Consider the following 17,229-nt stretch of genomic DNA (forward strand, 5'->3'; position numbering starts at 1 on the left):
AAATAAATGAACACAACCTTGCTGTATTTACCAGATACACAAGAGAAATTAATATAATTTTAATTTTGTTATTGATAACTGTAACATTAGCTACAGCTTTTTGAGCCCTTACCATCTATCTATTTAAGTTTGCCAGGCACTATACTACATACATTATGTATATATTATTTTATTTTAAGCATAGAATCTTATGACATATTTTTAATCCCCCCTCCCAACAAACGAGATAACTGAGCCTTAAACATAATCCCTTCGCCCAGCATAGTCACAAGAATGGTTGCCTCTTGCATGCGCTCTATGTGCTCTTTGTGCTTTCCTATTGAGTTTTTTGGAAAGTAGTTCTATCACAACCAGCACACTTAGAAATCACCTAACTTTAACACAACTGAAGAAAGAAAATATATAGAAGAGTAAATTTTTTGTTTTCATTCTACAAATTATCAAAGGAAGTAATTTATGAGAAAAAAGCTTTATGTATAAAAATAAACAGAACATTATTTATGACAGTAGACTAAAAATAACTTAAAATCCAAAGAAGATCTGTTAATGTTGCTGAACAGTGCTGACACAAAGTATTTCTTTAGTATCTGACCAGCACTGTGGCAAGCAGTTTCTCCGTAATAACGCATTTAATCCTCCCTAAAGCCCTGAGATAGTTATTATCTTCACTTCACAGAGAAGGAAAGGTAAGCACAAAAAGTTTATATGCCCATGATCACGTTAATTATTAAATGGCTGGGTCAGTACTTGAACCTACAACCTGGGCTCTGGACCATTAACTACCCTATAATGCCTCCATATACAAATAAAACAATCAGTTTTAAATCATTAAAAATCATCATCCATTAGAAACAAAGGTGTTTCTAAAATGTTTAATCAAAAAAGGAAATAAAACTAAACACAAATGCTTGTTATTAATGAAATAAACATTTGTGCACATTAAATAAAGACTAAATGGAAGAGAAGTTAAGTAGTTGCTGAGATATATAGTTTGATTACAGATATAAATTTAAAAACTTCTATTTATAGTATTTTGTTCATGGAGTAAATGATGTTTGTTGGTTCTCCATTTTCTTTTTTATTGATTTCAGAGAGGAAGGGAGGGAGAGAGAGATAGAAATATCAATGATGAGAGAATCATCAGCTGCCTCCTGCTTGCCCCTAACTGGGAATTGAGCCCACAACCCAGGCATGTGCCCTGATGGGGAATTGAACAGTGATCTCCTAGTTCTTAAGTTGATGCTCAACCACACCAACCAGGCAGGTTCTCCATTTTTATAATCAAAGCATAGAAAACTTATTCACAGTTATAAAACAGATATAAATGACATAAACCTTGGCAATCTAAAAATAACAGGACTTATATAAAATTATCTGGTAAGTAAAGGGAAACAAATAAGTATGTACCATTTGTAATATTTTCAAGTTGACTCCACAGATATATTTTAAGATAGCATATTTACAGTTTTGTTTATGCTTTTCAACTACTACTGCAAAATTAATAGTAAATACTGAACACCGGTTGGGTTTTCCAATGGTTAGAGCATCACCTCGAGGACCAAGGGGTCCAGATTCGATTCCTGGTCAAGGGCATGTACCTGGGTTGCAGGCCTGATCCTGGATCAGGGCTTGTGCAGGAAGCAACCAATCAATGTCTCTCTCTCACATCGATGTTGCTTTCTCTCCCGCACCCCTCCTTTCTACTCTCAAAAAAATCAATGGAAAAAATATCCTGGGGTGAGGATCAACAACAATTACAACAACAAAAAAGACTGGATTCAATCTATTAAAAAAGGTTTACTTTTACCCCTATGCCTCATGATAGCAGTGCAGTTTTTTAGTACACATAAGGGAGACTATCATTAAGTCAATCATTTACATACACATCTACATACATCTGAAAAATAGCAATATATTAAGGTTTTAGGTATGTAATCATCTCAGCCTACAGAAGTACATGATGCACATGTGAATTTAAGACTCTCTTCCAATGACTCTGCAGCCTGCCCCATGGATGGCCAGCCTAAAGGATAAAAGGAAGCCACTGATTTAGAAACTAAAGAAATCACATAAGAAAAACATAAAATAATGCTTAATATGAAGAACAAGTATAAGTCACAGTTAACCGTTTCTTGCATTTTATGTTAGACTGCGGCCGTGTGATATATACACTCTTAAACCACATTCTCCTAAACCTCTCCAAATGAAACTTAAACTGGAATAAGCCTTAAAACAGAGAAACCTACCTAAACCTTTTAACTGTATTTTACTTGTCTTTTTGCAGGTGGTTTATACAACTGCCATTGTCTGGATTAAAGGGAATTACAAAAACAACCTTTTCTCTGATTAAAAGATAAAATATTAAAATGTATTATGATTATTGTGTGTGTGGGGGGGAATGAAAGAAATACATAACTTATAAAGTGATAAGCACCTACATTCCTACACCCATGGAGAGAATTACTATTTAGTTTGGAATCAAAGCCAATATTAAACATATCAGGAGAGTCTAATTTAAATAAATTCTCTATTGAATTTTTTTTTTTTGCAGAACATATTCATCTGCTGAATTACTAGTGTTGTAATCCTGTATTTTCATCTATTACCTCTGCTTAAAAGTAAGGTACACACTTTCCCTCTTTCTAGGTCCTCATTTTCAGGATGTTTTTATTTCTTTCACCCAATTAAATTTAAATCTGATTTTAACAATTACCCTATTGCAAATCTTTCATTTTTAAAAATTACCTTAATTGTAGCATCCTCTGAAGCAGAGACCATAACACTGAACACAGGGTGGAAAATGACTCGAGTGACTGGACTCCTATGACCACTCAATGCATATTTTTCTGGTGGACGGGGAATCCACTCTTTTGGGTCTCGTTTCTGACCAAGAGGCCCACCTGACGTAAATTCTTCTTTTGCTTCATTTAGTTTTGACTCTAATTCCATAACCTTGAAAATGAACACATAGTTATATATACAGATAGACTCCAATTTTATTTGATATTTTAAAAAACTGCTTTTATTTTGTGTCTATATATGCAGAATACTTTAAAATTTTTCATTAATTTACAAAGAATTCATCATTTATTAAAAATTATCTTCATTATCTACCATCAAAATTTTAGTGATATAAAAACCAAAAATTAAGAAAAATTCAGTATAACTTTGTCTTAACTACTTAACTCAAAAATTTCAATTTATATCTACTATTTAGAGGAAGAGCAGTGCACCTGTGTTGGTCTCTCTATGTCTGTTACTCTTAGTAAACTCTTCCCAAACCAAGTTTACATTATACATGCTAGTAATATTTATAATAAAAGCCAACATTTATTTAATATCTATGTTTTCGATACTTTTCTAAGAGATTTTGATGCATTAATTCATTTTACAACAATTTATTCATTCATTCTAACTTTGCCTACTAAAAATATAAATTTTAGGACCAGGATATTATTTATTGCCTTCACTTTACACATAAAAATAAAAGCTCAAAGCGTAACCAATGGACACAGATAGTAGGAGGGCAAGGGCATGTGCTGGGCGGGCGGGGGGGGGGGGGGGGGAGCAGTGGGAGGGGGGCGCGAGCGGCAGGGGAGAGGTCAATGGGGGATAAAGGAGACACATGTAATACTTTAAACAATAAAGAGTTTAAATGTTAAAAAAAAAAAAAGCTCAGAGATAAAAATAACTTGTCTAAGTGCACATTTTAGTGTTCTTTTCTCAGAATCACATTGGCTCCATTAATTTTTCCCATCTAAACAAGATCAAGTTCTTAAGTATCAATTCCCTGAAGTCAGGTTTATGTAAATTCAACCCAGCCAGTACCCAGATTGCACGCGTTAGCATGAATCAGCTCTGATCTTTTTGGGTCAAAGTATTTTTTAATGCATAGAAAATATATTCCCTTTTGCCTTTTCAAGATTAAATAATTAATTTTATGTTAATATTTTCAGAAAGTTATGTTAATGTTTTCAGAAAGTTTATTTAAGAACATTCCAAATATAACCAACCAACTTTAAAGGAAAAACTTAGTTACCTTCTTTTGTAATCTAATAACAGATGTCCATTTTTTTTCCAAAAGACCAGCATATTTCTTATCTAATTCTTCATTCTAGAGGAAAAAATGAGAACCTTTTAAAAAATGGCTCAACTATGATAGTTCAAGCCATTCAGACCATTTGTCCCTGAGTCTAACTAAATATTACTAAAAATCTTATTATACTAAAAAAAGGTTGAAAACCAAGTTTAGTGCCACGTAAATAACAAATGATAAGATCTGTGGATAACTGAGGTGTCTGTTAATTGCTGATACTTCAGTAAAATCCACTTATAATTGTAAAAAGTAAAACATACCATATCTAATTCAGCTTCTTTTTTAAAAACTGAATATGCTTCTTCATAACCATTTGAACGAAGATAATCTGCTATAGCCCGATTTCTGAAAGAAAACAAATTCAAATGACTCCAAAAAACACAAGTATTTCACAAAAAAGGGACCTGCTCCACCTAAGCCTCTAAAACATTTAGCTTTGTCAAAGTACAGCTTTAATAATATATGTACTATATTATTCTTGAGCTTTTTGCTTTAAGTTTCTAATGTGTTGCTTACCTTATAAGCTGTGGGCACTCTACAGAGGTCAAGATATGGCTTATATTAATAGGTATCAATTTGTAAGAGTAATCATCAATTTTATTCATGTTTACATTTAGCCTTCCCTTACTACTTGTTATAGACATTCAAGGACTAGCAACTGAAGTTTAGTTTTGCAAAAAGACTTGTTCTGATAAAATTATAATTAGTAAGTATTTTATTTTTTTATTATTATTTTTAAATATATTTTACTGATTTTTTACAGAGAGGAAGGGAGAGAGATAGAGAGTTAGAAACATCGATGAGAGAGAATCATCGATCAGCTGCCTCCTGCACATCTCCCACTGGGGATATGCCTGCAACCCAGGTACATGCCCTTGACCGGAATCGAACCTGGGACCTCTCAGTCCGCAGGCCGACGCTCTATCCACTGAGCCAAACCAGTCTCGGCAGTATTTTAATATTAGAGACATCTTTAAACCATTCAGAGTGGGTGTGCCCTAGCCGGTGTGGTTCAGTGGTTAGCATGTCGGCCCACACACTGAAGAGTATGGGGTTCAATTCCTAATCAAGAACACGTATCTGGGTTTCAGGGTCAATCTCCGGCCCCAGTTGGGGCACATGGGGGAGGCAACTGATCTATGTGTCTCTCACATAAATGTTTCTCTATTTCTTACTCCCCCCTCCCTTCCATTCTGTCTTAAAAAAAAAAATCAATTAATAAAATATCCCCAGGTGAGGATTAACAAAACAAAAAAAAGAGTGGGTGAAAAAAAGAGCATAAGCTATAAACTTAGACTAAAACATCATGGACTAAAAACATTCATTTAGAAAGAAATTGAAGCTGAATTAGCAGATGCCTTTTCAAGCTCTCCTTATATTCCTTCAAAGAGAAAATCAGCTACCTCACTCCTAAGACAACCTACTCCTCTATCAATTTTTGAGCCTTAAGTCCACTGTAATATAATAGTTGCTTGGGATTTCCTTTAAAGCAATCTAAATAATTTAAAAAACTAATCCTATATAATAAAAGGCAAATATACAAATCTACAGAACCATGGAACCACCCGACGCTATGAGGCACACTGACCACCAGGGGGCATATGATCAACACAGGAGCTGTCCCCTGGTGGTCAGTGCGCTCCCACAGGGGGAGCACTGCTCAGCCAGAAGCCAGGCTCACAGCTGGCGAGCACAGTGGTGGTAGCGGGAGCCTTTCCCGCCTCTGCAGCAGTGCTAAGGATGTCCGACTGACAGCTTAGGCCGTCTGACTGACAGCTTAGGCCAGCTCCCTGCAGGAAGTGGGCCTAAGCAGTCAGTCAGACATCCCCCGAGGGCTCCCAGACTGCACAAGAGCTGAAGGACACCCCCCCCCACGAGTGCATGAATTTCATGCACCAGGCCACTAGTATGTATGTATATGTGTGTGCGTGTGTGTATATATATTTAAACAAATTTTACATAAGCATTCTTTCCACCATTGACCCCCAATATTCCATCCCTGAGGGAATTACTTTACCAGTGTTTTGTGTTTCCTTTCAGAGATAACCCACCTATTAACACACATCCCTGAGTAGTCTTTTAGAGATAATCAATACTTGTTTTAAAAACAAACTGCAGTACATTACATACTAGTATGTCTTACAATGTTATATAAACTCACTTAATCTTAGCAATCATTCTTTTTTTAATCCTCACCCAAGGATATGCTTTTATTGATTTTAGAGAGAGGAAAGGAGAGAGGGGGAGAGGGAGAGAGAGAGAAACAAACATTGATGTGAGAAACACATCGATCGGATGCCTTTTGTATGCACCCTGACAAAGCCAGGGATTGACCCCCTGGCCCTTTGATGTGTGGGTGATGCTCTAACCACTGAACATACAGGACAGGGCTCACCGACTGTTAATGGCTTGAAGATATCTCTAAAAACTGCAACCTGGGTATGTGCCATGACCAGGAATCGAACCCAAGACCCTTTGGTATGGGATGATGCTCCAACCAAAAGCCACACTGGCCAGTGTAGCAATCATTCTTTATCAAATGTAAAGCTGCCTTCTTCTATATTATACTCCACTATGGAAACATGCATTTACTACTACAAACAATGCTGCTACGACCACACTTGTATAAATGTAAATGCCATTGCCACCTAATGCTTTAGGAAATAAAAACACTCTAGTAGTATCGTAGAATTGCTAAGTTTTAATTCAATGGCATGTTAAAAACAAAAATAAAAAAGTGTTCCCTGACCGGTTTGGCTCAGTGGATAGAGTGCCGGCCTGCGGACTCAAGGGTCCCAGGTTTGATTCCAGTCAAGGGCATGTACCTTGGTTGCGGGCACATCCCCAGTGGGGAGTGTGCAGGAGGCAGCTGATCGATGTCTCTCTCTCATGGATGTTTCTAACTCTCTATCCCTCTCCCTTCCTCTCTGTAAAAAATCAATAACAATATTAAAAAACAAAACAAAACACAATAACTAGTGGAAGACAAGGTCAGCACATCATATTCCTGGATAAGGGAGTTGAGGAAATGTAAATTCTTACTATTATTGTGAGTCTATGCCTATGTGCTGCTCATGTCACAGCCGATGCCTTCTGGCCTACTCCACTAAGATCATTTGATTCATTAAGAAATACCTTCTTTACACAGAGCTGAGATCTACTTCTTAATTTCTACCAGGTAGTTAGGTCTACTTGGGCCTTCTAAAACAAAATAGGAATGCAAGGTTTTCTCAAAACATTCCATCAAATATTGTGTTGCCAAAACTTGTATTACAAACCTTAAACAAAAATACATTTCCTATTGGTTAGAATATTCCAAATAATAAGGGAAACAAGTGACATCTATCTCTTAGCTTTATTTTATTCATCTAAAAAACCAACAGCAAGCAATTAAGGGCAAAATGTCAAGGGTAAACAAATCTTATATGGTACTTGTAAATATTTACAAGCTCCTAAGCTCTACTCCTACCTTCAGGGTCAATCAAGCCCTAATGCCTGAAACTTTGCCTCAACACACTGCACACAGTTTACAACTCTGAAGCTCATATAACAGGTAATATGAAAATGTTACATATGCACAAATTATAGCGATTATAATCTTAATGGGCTTTAAAAAAATATTTTTTTGCCCTGGTCCAGTAGCACAGTTGGTTGGAGCTTCATCCTGTAAACTTAAAGGTTTTGGGTTCGATCCCCATTTGGGCATTTGTGGAAGGTAACCAACCAATCAATGTTTCTCTCTTATATCAATGTTTCTCTCTCTCTCTTGCTCTCTTCCCATCCTCTCTATCTAAAAAGCAATAAAAGATAACCAGGTGAGGATTAAAAAAAAAAAATTCTATACTTTGAAATTGCCACTGCTAACCTCTTTCAGCACCGTCTTCTCATGCCATGTTCTATGTCCATTATGTCCACATCACCATGTATGCGCATGTACAGCTTTTTAAAAAAAATGCTTTTATTTATTTTAGAAAGAGAGAAACATCTATGTCTCGCTCTCTCTTTCTACCCCCATTTCCTCGCAAAAAAAAAAAAAAAAAAAATCCTCTGGTGAGGATTAACAACCACAATAAAAGAAGTATCCAAGCAATCTGGCTACTAAGAGATTCCTGTTGAATTTAACAAGTACATTTCTAGAACTTAAAGAAGCCTCAGTATTCCATTCCACAGTAAGGTTTCCAATGAGCACTGCAAAATATTGGAGTTGGGAAGGTGCAGCTGGGAAGTTCCAGTAAAGATGGCGGCATAGCACTGACCCGGTGGCTCAGTCGGTTGGAGTATCATCCCATGCACCAAAAGGTTGCAGGTTTGATTCCCAGTCAGGGCATATACATAGGTTATGGGTTCAATCCCCAATTGGGGCGCATATGGGAGGCAACTGATCTATGTTTTTCCTCTCATATTGATGTTTCTCTCTCTCTGGAGTTAATAAAAACATATTTTCAGGTGAGGATTAACACACACACACACACCAAGAAACAATGAGGTGTAGGTAAACACCCTGCTCAGAACCTACCACCACCACATCAAAATTCCAACTAAATTACAGAACTGACACCCTTTAGAATGCCTGAAATCTAGCTGAACAGAAGTCCTATAATAAAGGATATAAAGAAGAAGCCACATGGAGACTGGTAGAGACTGGTAGGAAGGGTTGAGACTCAGAAAGGGCTGGCCCTACATCTATGTGTGGAGTTTCAAAAGGGAGAGGGCCCTGGCCAAGTAGCTCAGTTGGTTAGAGCATCCTCCAGATCAGTGGTCGCCAACCAGTGGTCTGCGGATCACAGGTGGTTTGTGAGGTCTGAAAGGTTGGCGACTGCTGCTCCAGATGAACCAAGGTTGTGGGTTCAAACTCTGACCAGGGCACATACAAAAGAAGCAACCAATGAATGTATAAGGAAGTGGAACAAATCGACTACCTCTCTCTCAAAAATCAATAATAAAATTGCCTGGGCACTGAGTTACTCGGACTCACTCTGAATTCCAGCATAGGGGCAGCAGCTGGGAAAGAGCCAGGGACATATGGGAAGGACCTGAATTGTCTGGCTTCAGGACAAGGGCTGGAGGGGAAGCTTTCTCTCAGACAGAAGTGTTGGCAGAGGCCATTGTTCCTTTGTTGACCCCCCCACCCCCCCGCAAAGAGCATCAACCTGGCCAACACTGCTCTCCCGCCCTTGTGAATCTCTGAGATCTAACTTGTGGGCCCACCCAAGCTGTTTCCAATGGCTTTTCCATACAAATGGCCTCTCTTGCTTGGCTCATGCTTCTGACTTTCCTAAAATCTTTCAAACAAGCAGCATCTGGCCTCAGCATGACCCATACCTCTGGCTAAGTGGCTCCAGGCCTGGCACTAGTGGCAGCCAGTTTCGATTCATAGCTTGGCCTCTCCTGGGCACTTCTAAACCCAGCACAAGTAGCAGCCATTTGCAGATCACCAGGTGGCCCAGGGCAGAGCACAGATGGTGGCTGACCTTGCACCCTCTGGAAGGCCCCGACGCCAGTGCACTTGATGGACAACTTCAGACCACACCGGATTATAACCCAACCACCTCCATGAGCGACACATTCAAGGGGTGAACTCAGTGGGCAACAAAGCCCTACTGAAGTGATTTCTGCTCCACGGGGTCAGCCCCTGCACAGCAGACTCCTCTACTATAGTAGCAGCTGGTCCTCGCAGCCCATCAGGTTGTGTGTATGGGGGGAAGCAGGGGAGGGTCCCTCCCAGCAATGTGCCAAGAGAAACCAAGACTCAACTACAACTACAACTACAACAGGACAGTGCATACAGCCCACAAAAGGGTGCACCTGGAGCACTCAGCTCCAGTAACCAGGGAGGCTGCACCACTGGGCCCTACAGGACACCTACAAGGCCACTCTACTAAGTCCAGGAAAGGCAGGAGCTCTACCTAATACACAGAAACAAACATAGGGAAGCAGCCAAAATAAAGAGACAAAGAAATAGGTCCCAAATCAAAGAACTGGAAAATTCTCTAGAAAAAGAACTAAATGAAATGGAGACAAGCAAACTATCAGATATAGAATTCAAAAAATGGCTACAAGGATACTCAAAGAACTTAGTGAGAACTTCAATAGCATAAAAAAGGACATGGAGCCCTGGCTGGCGTGGCTCAGTTGGTTGTAGAGTCATCCTGTATACCGAAAGGCTGTGGGTTTGATTCCAAGTCAGGGTGCATATAAGAGGCAACCAATCAATGTCTCTCTCTCCCTCTCCCCCCCTCTCTCTCTCTCTCTCTCTCTCTCTCTCTCTCTCTCCCCTCCTTCCTCCCTCTCTCCCGCCCTCTCCTTCTCCCTCTCCTCTCAAATCAATAAAAACATATCCTTGGGTGAGGATTAAAAAAAAAAAAAGAAGATATGGAAACCATAAAAAAGAACCCGTCGGAAATAAAGGATATACGAACTGAAATGAAGAATAAATTACTGGGAATCAACAATAGAGTAGATGAAGCAGAAAAGAAATCAGCAATTTGGAATATTAGGAAGCAAAAAACACCAAATCAGAATAGGAAAAAAAAATTGTTTTTAAATAAGGACAGCCCTAACCGGTTTGGCTTACTGGATAGAGCACTGGCCTGTGGACTGAAAGGTCCCAGGTTCGATTCCAGTCAAGGGCATGTACCTTGGTTGCAGGCACATCCCCAGTAGGGGGTATGCAGGAGGCAGCTGGTCAATGTTTCTCTCTCATTGATGTTTCTAACTCTCTATCCCTCTCCCTTCCTCTCTGTAAAAAACCAATAAAATATATTAAAAATAAATAAATAAATAAATAAATAAATAAATAAATAAATAAGGACAGTGTAAGGAGCTTTTGGGCCAAATTCAAGCATACTAACATTCACATCATGGGAATACTGGGAGAAGAGAGAGAGCAAGAAATTGAAAACATTTGAAAAAATGATGGAAAACTTCCCTAACCTGATGAAGGAAATAGACATACAAGTCCAGGAAGCACAGAGAGTCCCAAACAAGATGAACTGAAGAGGCCCACACCAAAAAACATTAAAATTAAAATGCTAACGTTAAAGACAAAGAGAGAATCTTAAAAGCAGCAAGAGGAAAGCAAATAGTTACTTACAAGGGAGCTCTCATAAGATTGTCAACTGATTTCTCAACAGGAACTTTGTAGGCCAGAAGGGATTGGCACGAAATAGTCAAAGTGATGAAAAATAAGGATCTACAACCAAGATTACTCTAACCAGCGAAGCTATCATTTAGAATTGAAGGGCAGATAAAGCGCTTCCCAGACAAGAAAAAGATAAAAAAGTCCATCACCACTAAACTGGTCTTATAAGAAATGTTAAAGGGTCTTTTAAAAATAAAAAAATAAAAATATGAATAATAAGCCCTGGCTGGTGTGGTTCAATTGGTTGTGTAACCAAGGGTAGCATGTTCAATTTCCAGTCAGGGCACATACTTAGGTTGCAAGTTCCAACCCCAGTTGGGACATATATGGAAGACAACCAATTGATGTTCTCTCTCACATTGATGTTTCTATCTTTTCCCTCTATCCTTTACCCTCTCTCTAAAAATCATAAGCATATCCTCAAGTGAGGATTAAAATAATAATAATAAGGCAATAAATATATCTATCAACAATTACTTAAAACAAGACCCTTACATATGTTGTCTGTCTACATGACACACAGACTGAAAGGGATGGAAAAAGATATATCATGAAAATGGAAACAAGACAAAAACAAAATAAAGCTGGGGTAACAGTACTTTTACCAGACAAAATAGACATTAAAACAGAAACTAAAATGAGACAAAAAAGGACGCAGCAACTCCACTCACTTCTGGGTATTTACCCGAAGAAACTCAAAACACTAAATCAATGATGTATACATCTATGTTTATTTTATTGTAGCATTATTTACAATAGCCAAGATATGGAAGCAACTTAAGTGTCCATCAGTAGATGAATGGATAAAGAAGAAGTGGTACATATATACAATGGATATGATTCAGCCATACCAAAGAATGAAATCTTGCCAGAAGCAACAATATGGATGGACCTAAAAGGGTATTGTGCAAAGTGAAGTAAGTCAGAGAAAGACAAATGCCACATATTTTCACTTATATGTGGAATCTAAAAAACAAAATACACAGAACAAGCAGAAGAGAAACAAGCTCTTAGATATAGAGAACATTTTAACAGTTGCCAGACAGGAGATGGGGTGGGGAAATGGGTGAAAAAAGGTGAAGAGATTTAAAAGTACAAAATGGAGTTATAGAATAATCATGGAGACATAAAGTACAGCACAGTCAATAATGGTGCCAGATGGACACTCAATTTATTGGGGGTGATCACCTCTTAAGTTATTTACATATCTAATCACAGGGTTGTACACCAGAAATGAATGTAATATTGTACTTCAAATATAATTTAAAAATAAAAAATATCAGTGATGGACCACTTTCTCTATATTGAAGGTAAATGTTTAGCTAATAACATTATGACATGTAAAAGTTTAGAAAAAGAAAAGAGATATCGGATGAGATCAATAATATAATACTGAATTCCCTCAAAAGCAATATATATGTAGAAAAATAAAGCAAATAAATTAGAATTAAAATTTAGTAATTTTTAAAAAGTATTTTTATTGATTTCAAAGAAGGGAGAGAGAGAGAGATAGAAACATCAATGATAAGAGAGAATCATTCATAGGCTTCCTGCTGCACAACCCACAGTAGAGCAACCCAGGCATAAGCCCTGACCAGGCATTGAACCGTGACCTCCTGGTTCATAGGTCAGTGCTCAACCACTGAGCCATGCTGGCTGGGCTAGAACTAAAATTTAAATGAGTCTGATATCATTAGGGATAGTTGTACAACATACTGGTGTTGTATAAAGTCTACAACTCAGTCCCAGAAGAGTCTAGTCAGTCCTATTTCCTTAAAAAAAAAAAAAAAAATTTTTTTTTATTGATTTCAAAGAGGAAGGGAGAGGGAGGTAGAGATAAAAACATCAATCATGAGAGAGAATCATTGATCGGCTGCCTCCTGCACGCCCCCTACTGGGGATTGAGCCCACAACTCAAGCATGTGCCCTGGACTGGAATTGAACTGGGACCCTCCAGTCCACAGGCCAATGCTCTATCCACTGAGCCAAACCAGCTAGGGCTATTCTCATATTTAGACAAAATTTTTTGAGTAATGAAACCACAAAACAGAGGGCACCTCTGAACAGTTCAGTTTTGATCCACTCCCTTCTTATTTATGTTTGCTTCTTTACTTTCCACAATCGTAAAATAAAATAAATGAAGATATTATATGACTTCACTCTGACTGGGCTAGACTCCCAATTATGTTGTTTCAAGTTAATGATATACATATATATTATTGACTGACATTTAAAAAGAAGTTGCATGATTTAGTATTAGTCAAAAGTCAGCAATGTCTGCAGAGAGGTGGAAACTTTGCCTCAGTTCCTCAGTACAATTTGCAACTTGTAAAACATATTATCCCTTCCCCTCTAACTTAATGTAAATCTATAGTAATTATAAGACATTTATTTTGTTTAACTGTGAGATCCATTTAGAATTCAGTAAAAAATTATTCTGCATACTTAAAAAACCCATAAGGAAAAGTTAGGCTGTACAATAGGAATAGTCAATATACTATCATGTATTGAGAAAGTTAAAAATTTACATTTTTTAAAATGTACAGCAAATTTTCACTATAAAAGTAGGAAGGAGGAAAGGATGAATGTCTGTTATATTCCCAGCTTTATTCCAGGAAAAATAAAAGAGGATTACTGTAGGTCGGTCCCTTTCCATCCAGTAGGAACTTGTAAATTGATCTGAGGAGCAAAACCAAAGTTACCAAAGTGTATGAAACCTAATTTAAAAAGAGAGAAATGAGATTCAATGGAGGAATCTTTTTATAAAGGCAAGATGTGAATTGGGCCTTAAAGAAAAAAGGAAAAAAAGAAGGCACTATAGGCAGGAGAAAGGAAATGAGAATAGTACATGATGGAGATTTCAATGTATATTTAATCAAATTCTTCAACATTCTTTTTTTTTTAAATATCTTTTATTGATTTCTTTACAGAGAGAAAGGGAGAGAGATAGAAAGTTAGAAACATTGATGAGAGAGAAACATCGATCAGCTGCCTCCTGCACACCCCCTATTAGGGATGTGCCCGCAACCAACGTACATGCCCTTGGCCGGAATCGAACCTGGGACCATTCAGTCCGCAGGCCGACGCTCTACCCACTGAGCCAAACCGGTTAGGGCAACATTCTTGATTTTAAAACATTCCTTAACAATGGAAAGGTCTTCATTAACATTAAAAAAGATTTTTAAAAGATACTGCCTCATTAATAATTTAAAAAAAAATCGCTAAAGAAATAAAAAAATCTCTCAAAACTTCAACCATATAATAGTCAATAGTAAAATCCTAGAAATATCTGCACTGTCAAGAACAAGACAAGGACACCTATAATCACTATTATTATTTTAAATTGTTCCAAAAGCAATCCATCTATTTAATACCTATAAATATTGAAAATGAGATTAAGATGAGAGAAATGGCTGGAAAGACAGGATAGAAACATTCTTAAGGAAAAGCAAGGCAAGAAAAAGCAGTTTAATGAAAGTGGTATTTTAAAAAGACATATTTTGTCAGAAGTATACAAGCAAATTAGATAGGATAGTAACTAAATAAAGAAAAATCATCACATAGTAAGTCAAGCCCTAAAGAATACAAGTGAAGATCCCTTAGAACAGGTCATCTCATAGGAGACATAGCAGAAGTCCCTCCAGACTCCGTGTTGTGCCATGGGGAAGAGAGATGGATTTGTAAACCCTGGAGTGAGATTTGCCTACCCGAGGCTGCAACTGTGCGAAGACCTCAGGTGAAGCCACCATCAACCATGTCTGATCAGGAGGCAAAACCTTCAACTGAGGACTTGTGGGATAAGAAGAATACATTAAACTCAAAGTAACTGGTCAGTATAGCAGTGAGATTCACTTCAAAGTAAAAATGACAACAAATCTCAAGTAATGCAAAGATTCAGTGTCAAAGACAGGGATTTCCAATGAATTCACGAAGGTTTCTCTTTGAAGGTCAGAGAATTGCTGATAATCACACTCCAAAAGAACTGGGAACAGAGCTAGAAGATGTGATTGAAGTTTTATGAGAAGGTCATTCAACTGTTTAGATATTTTTTTTATTTTCCCTCAGTCTTTTCTTTAATTTTAAAAAGTTCTTTTGTAATGTGGTGTTCAAAATGGAATTGAAAACTGACACACACACACACACACACACACACACACACACACACACACCCTTCCATCTCTTTAAAACAAGGGTAGGGAATGTCTAGCCAGAGGGTCATGTAAGACCGGCAAAATCATTTGGTCTGGCCCTGCCAAGGCATTAGGGGTGAGTTAATTAAATGGCCAAAAATAGCAGGCTACTTTTTTTTTTTTTTTTTTTTTTACATTTTTATTGATTTCAGAGAGTAAGGGAGAAGGAGTGAAGAAACATCAATGATGAGAGAGAATCACTGATCAGCTGCCTCCTGCACACTGCCCCCTACTGGGGATTAAGCCCGCAACCAGGGCCTGTGCCCTGACCGGGAATTGAACCCTAACCTCCTAATTCAGTGATGGCGAACCTTTTGAGCTCGGTGTGTCACCATTTTGAAAAACCCTAACTTAACTCTGGTGCCATGTCACATATAGAAATTTTTTGATATTTGCAACCAGAGTAAAACAAAGACTTATATCTTTGGTATTTATTTTATATATTTAAATGCCATTTAACAAAGAAAAATCAACCAAAAAAATGAGTTCGCGTGTCACGTCTGATACACATGTCATAGGTTCTCTATCACTGTCCTAGTTCATAGGTCTACCCTCAATCACTGAGCCATACCAGGCTTTTAAATTGATAATTTTGTATGGCCTGCGAATGTTATAAATATCCAAATGGCCCTTGGCAGAAAAAAGGCTCCCACCCCTGCTTTAAAACATCTATTAATTTGAATTCTAGTGCCCATTATTCATTATTGTTTGTTTTCATTGTGCTGACTTTTGGTGATCAAACCTCAGCCCCCTTCAGATTGCCCTCTTCTTTTGAAATGTTACATGTGTGCATAGGAGGCCACCTTTTCCAGGATTGTGCATTTTCAGCCTTGTGGTAAATAAGGTTGACCAATGCAAGTGTGCATGATGACTTTCTAATTGGCCCTGAAGTTCTAGCATGTGATTGCTTTACTCCTGGACTATGACTTTCAGTGGGAGATGGAAGTTTTCAGAGAACTGAACTGTGGAAAAATGACCTTTCCTCACCTTGAAGCTACTTTTAAAATCTAGACCAAAAGAAGAGTATCAGCTTGGGGTCAAGATGACAGATAAGCCCTAGCCAGTTTGGCTCAGTGGAGAGAGTGTCGGACTGCAGACTGAAGGGTCTCGAGTTCGGTCAAGGATAAATACCTGGACTGTGGGCTCCATACCTGGCCCGCGTCAGGAAGGGCGTATGCAGGAGGCAACCAATTGATGTGTTTCTCTCACACTGATGTCTCTCCCCTGTCCCTGTCTCTCCCCTGTCCCAGTCCCTTCCACTATCTCTAGAAATCAATGGGAAAATATCCTTGGGTGAGGATTAACAAAACAAAAAGATGACAGATAAAGTGAGAGTAAGTACTAATTCCAAAGATGGCTTAACTGAAGAGAAAGCATTTTAAGAGCAAAGAAAAATCTTGTCAGAAGATCCCAGAAAAATTCTAATTTTCATTAGCAATTAATAACGTTATTCCTGCAGAAGTGTGTACAATAGAATACTGTTCTTTTTCAACTTATTTGTACTTCTTGGTTTGGGATATGGGTTTTAAATAGACATCTATACCAGCTTCATTAAAATAAACAAAACACTTCAATTACCTGGCTAAATATTAGGTTCTATTTGTTGTTGATGGAGCACAGTGTTTACCCTGCATTGAAAAGCAGAATAGTAAATAATCAACAATACTGCTAATAATAAATTTATATCTTTGGAGTTAGTATGGGTCAAGTCATAATATATGGCTACCATTTCACTGCTGTCTGATGAATCATTTATTTGTGTATGTTGTAAGTTGGTTGTCTAGTTTCATTTTTTTTGCATG

At 37.8% G+C, this 17,229-nt stretch overlaps 1 protein-coding gene across 3 annotated transcripts in view; it reads right to left on the reverse strand.

The window, feature by feature from the left end:
* PAFAH1B1 (platelet activating factor acetylhydrolase 1b regulatory subunit 1) overlaps nucleotides 1-17,229 on the reverse strand; it is a 118,139-nt gene that overhangs the window by 16,928 nt on the left and 83,982 nt on the right. For all 3 annotated transcript variants that reach the window (XM_081109362.1, XM_081109361.1, XM_081109360.1), the window contains 3 exons: nucleotides 4,357-4,441; nucleotides 4,040-4,114; nucleotides 2,746-2,952 (listed from right to left, as the gene is read on the reverse strand). In XM_081109362.1, coding sequence (XP_080965488.1) covers nucleotides 2,746-2,952; nucleotides 4,040-4,114; nucleotides 4,357-4,441 — 367 coding nt within the window. The remainder of the gene's footprint in view (nucleotides 1-2,745; nucleotides 2,953-4,039; nucleotides 4,115-4,356; nucleotides 4,442-17,229) is intronic.

The sequence above is a fragment of the Myotis nattereri genome (genome assembly GCF_964212035.1).
Source record: "Myotis nattereri genome assembly, chromosome: 16".
NCBI classification, from domain to species: Eukaryota; Metazoa; Chordata; class Mammalia; order Chiroptera; family Vespertilionidae; genus Myotis; species Myotis nattereri.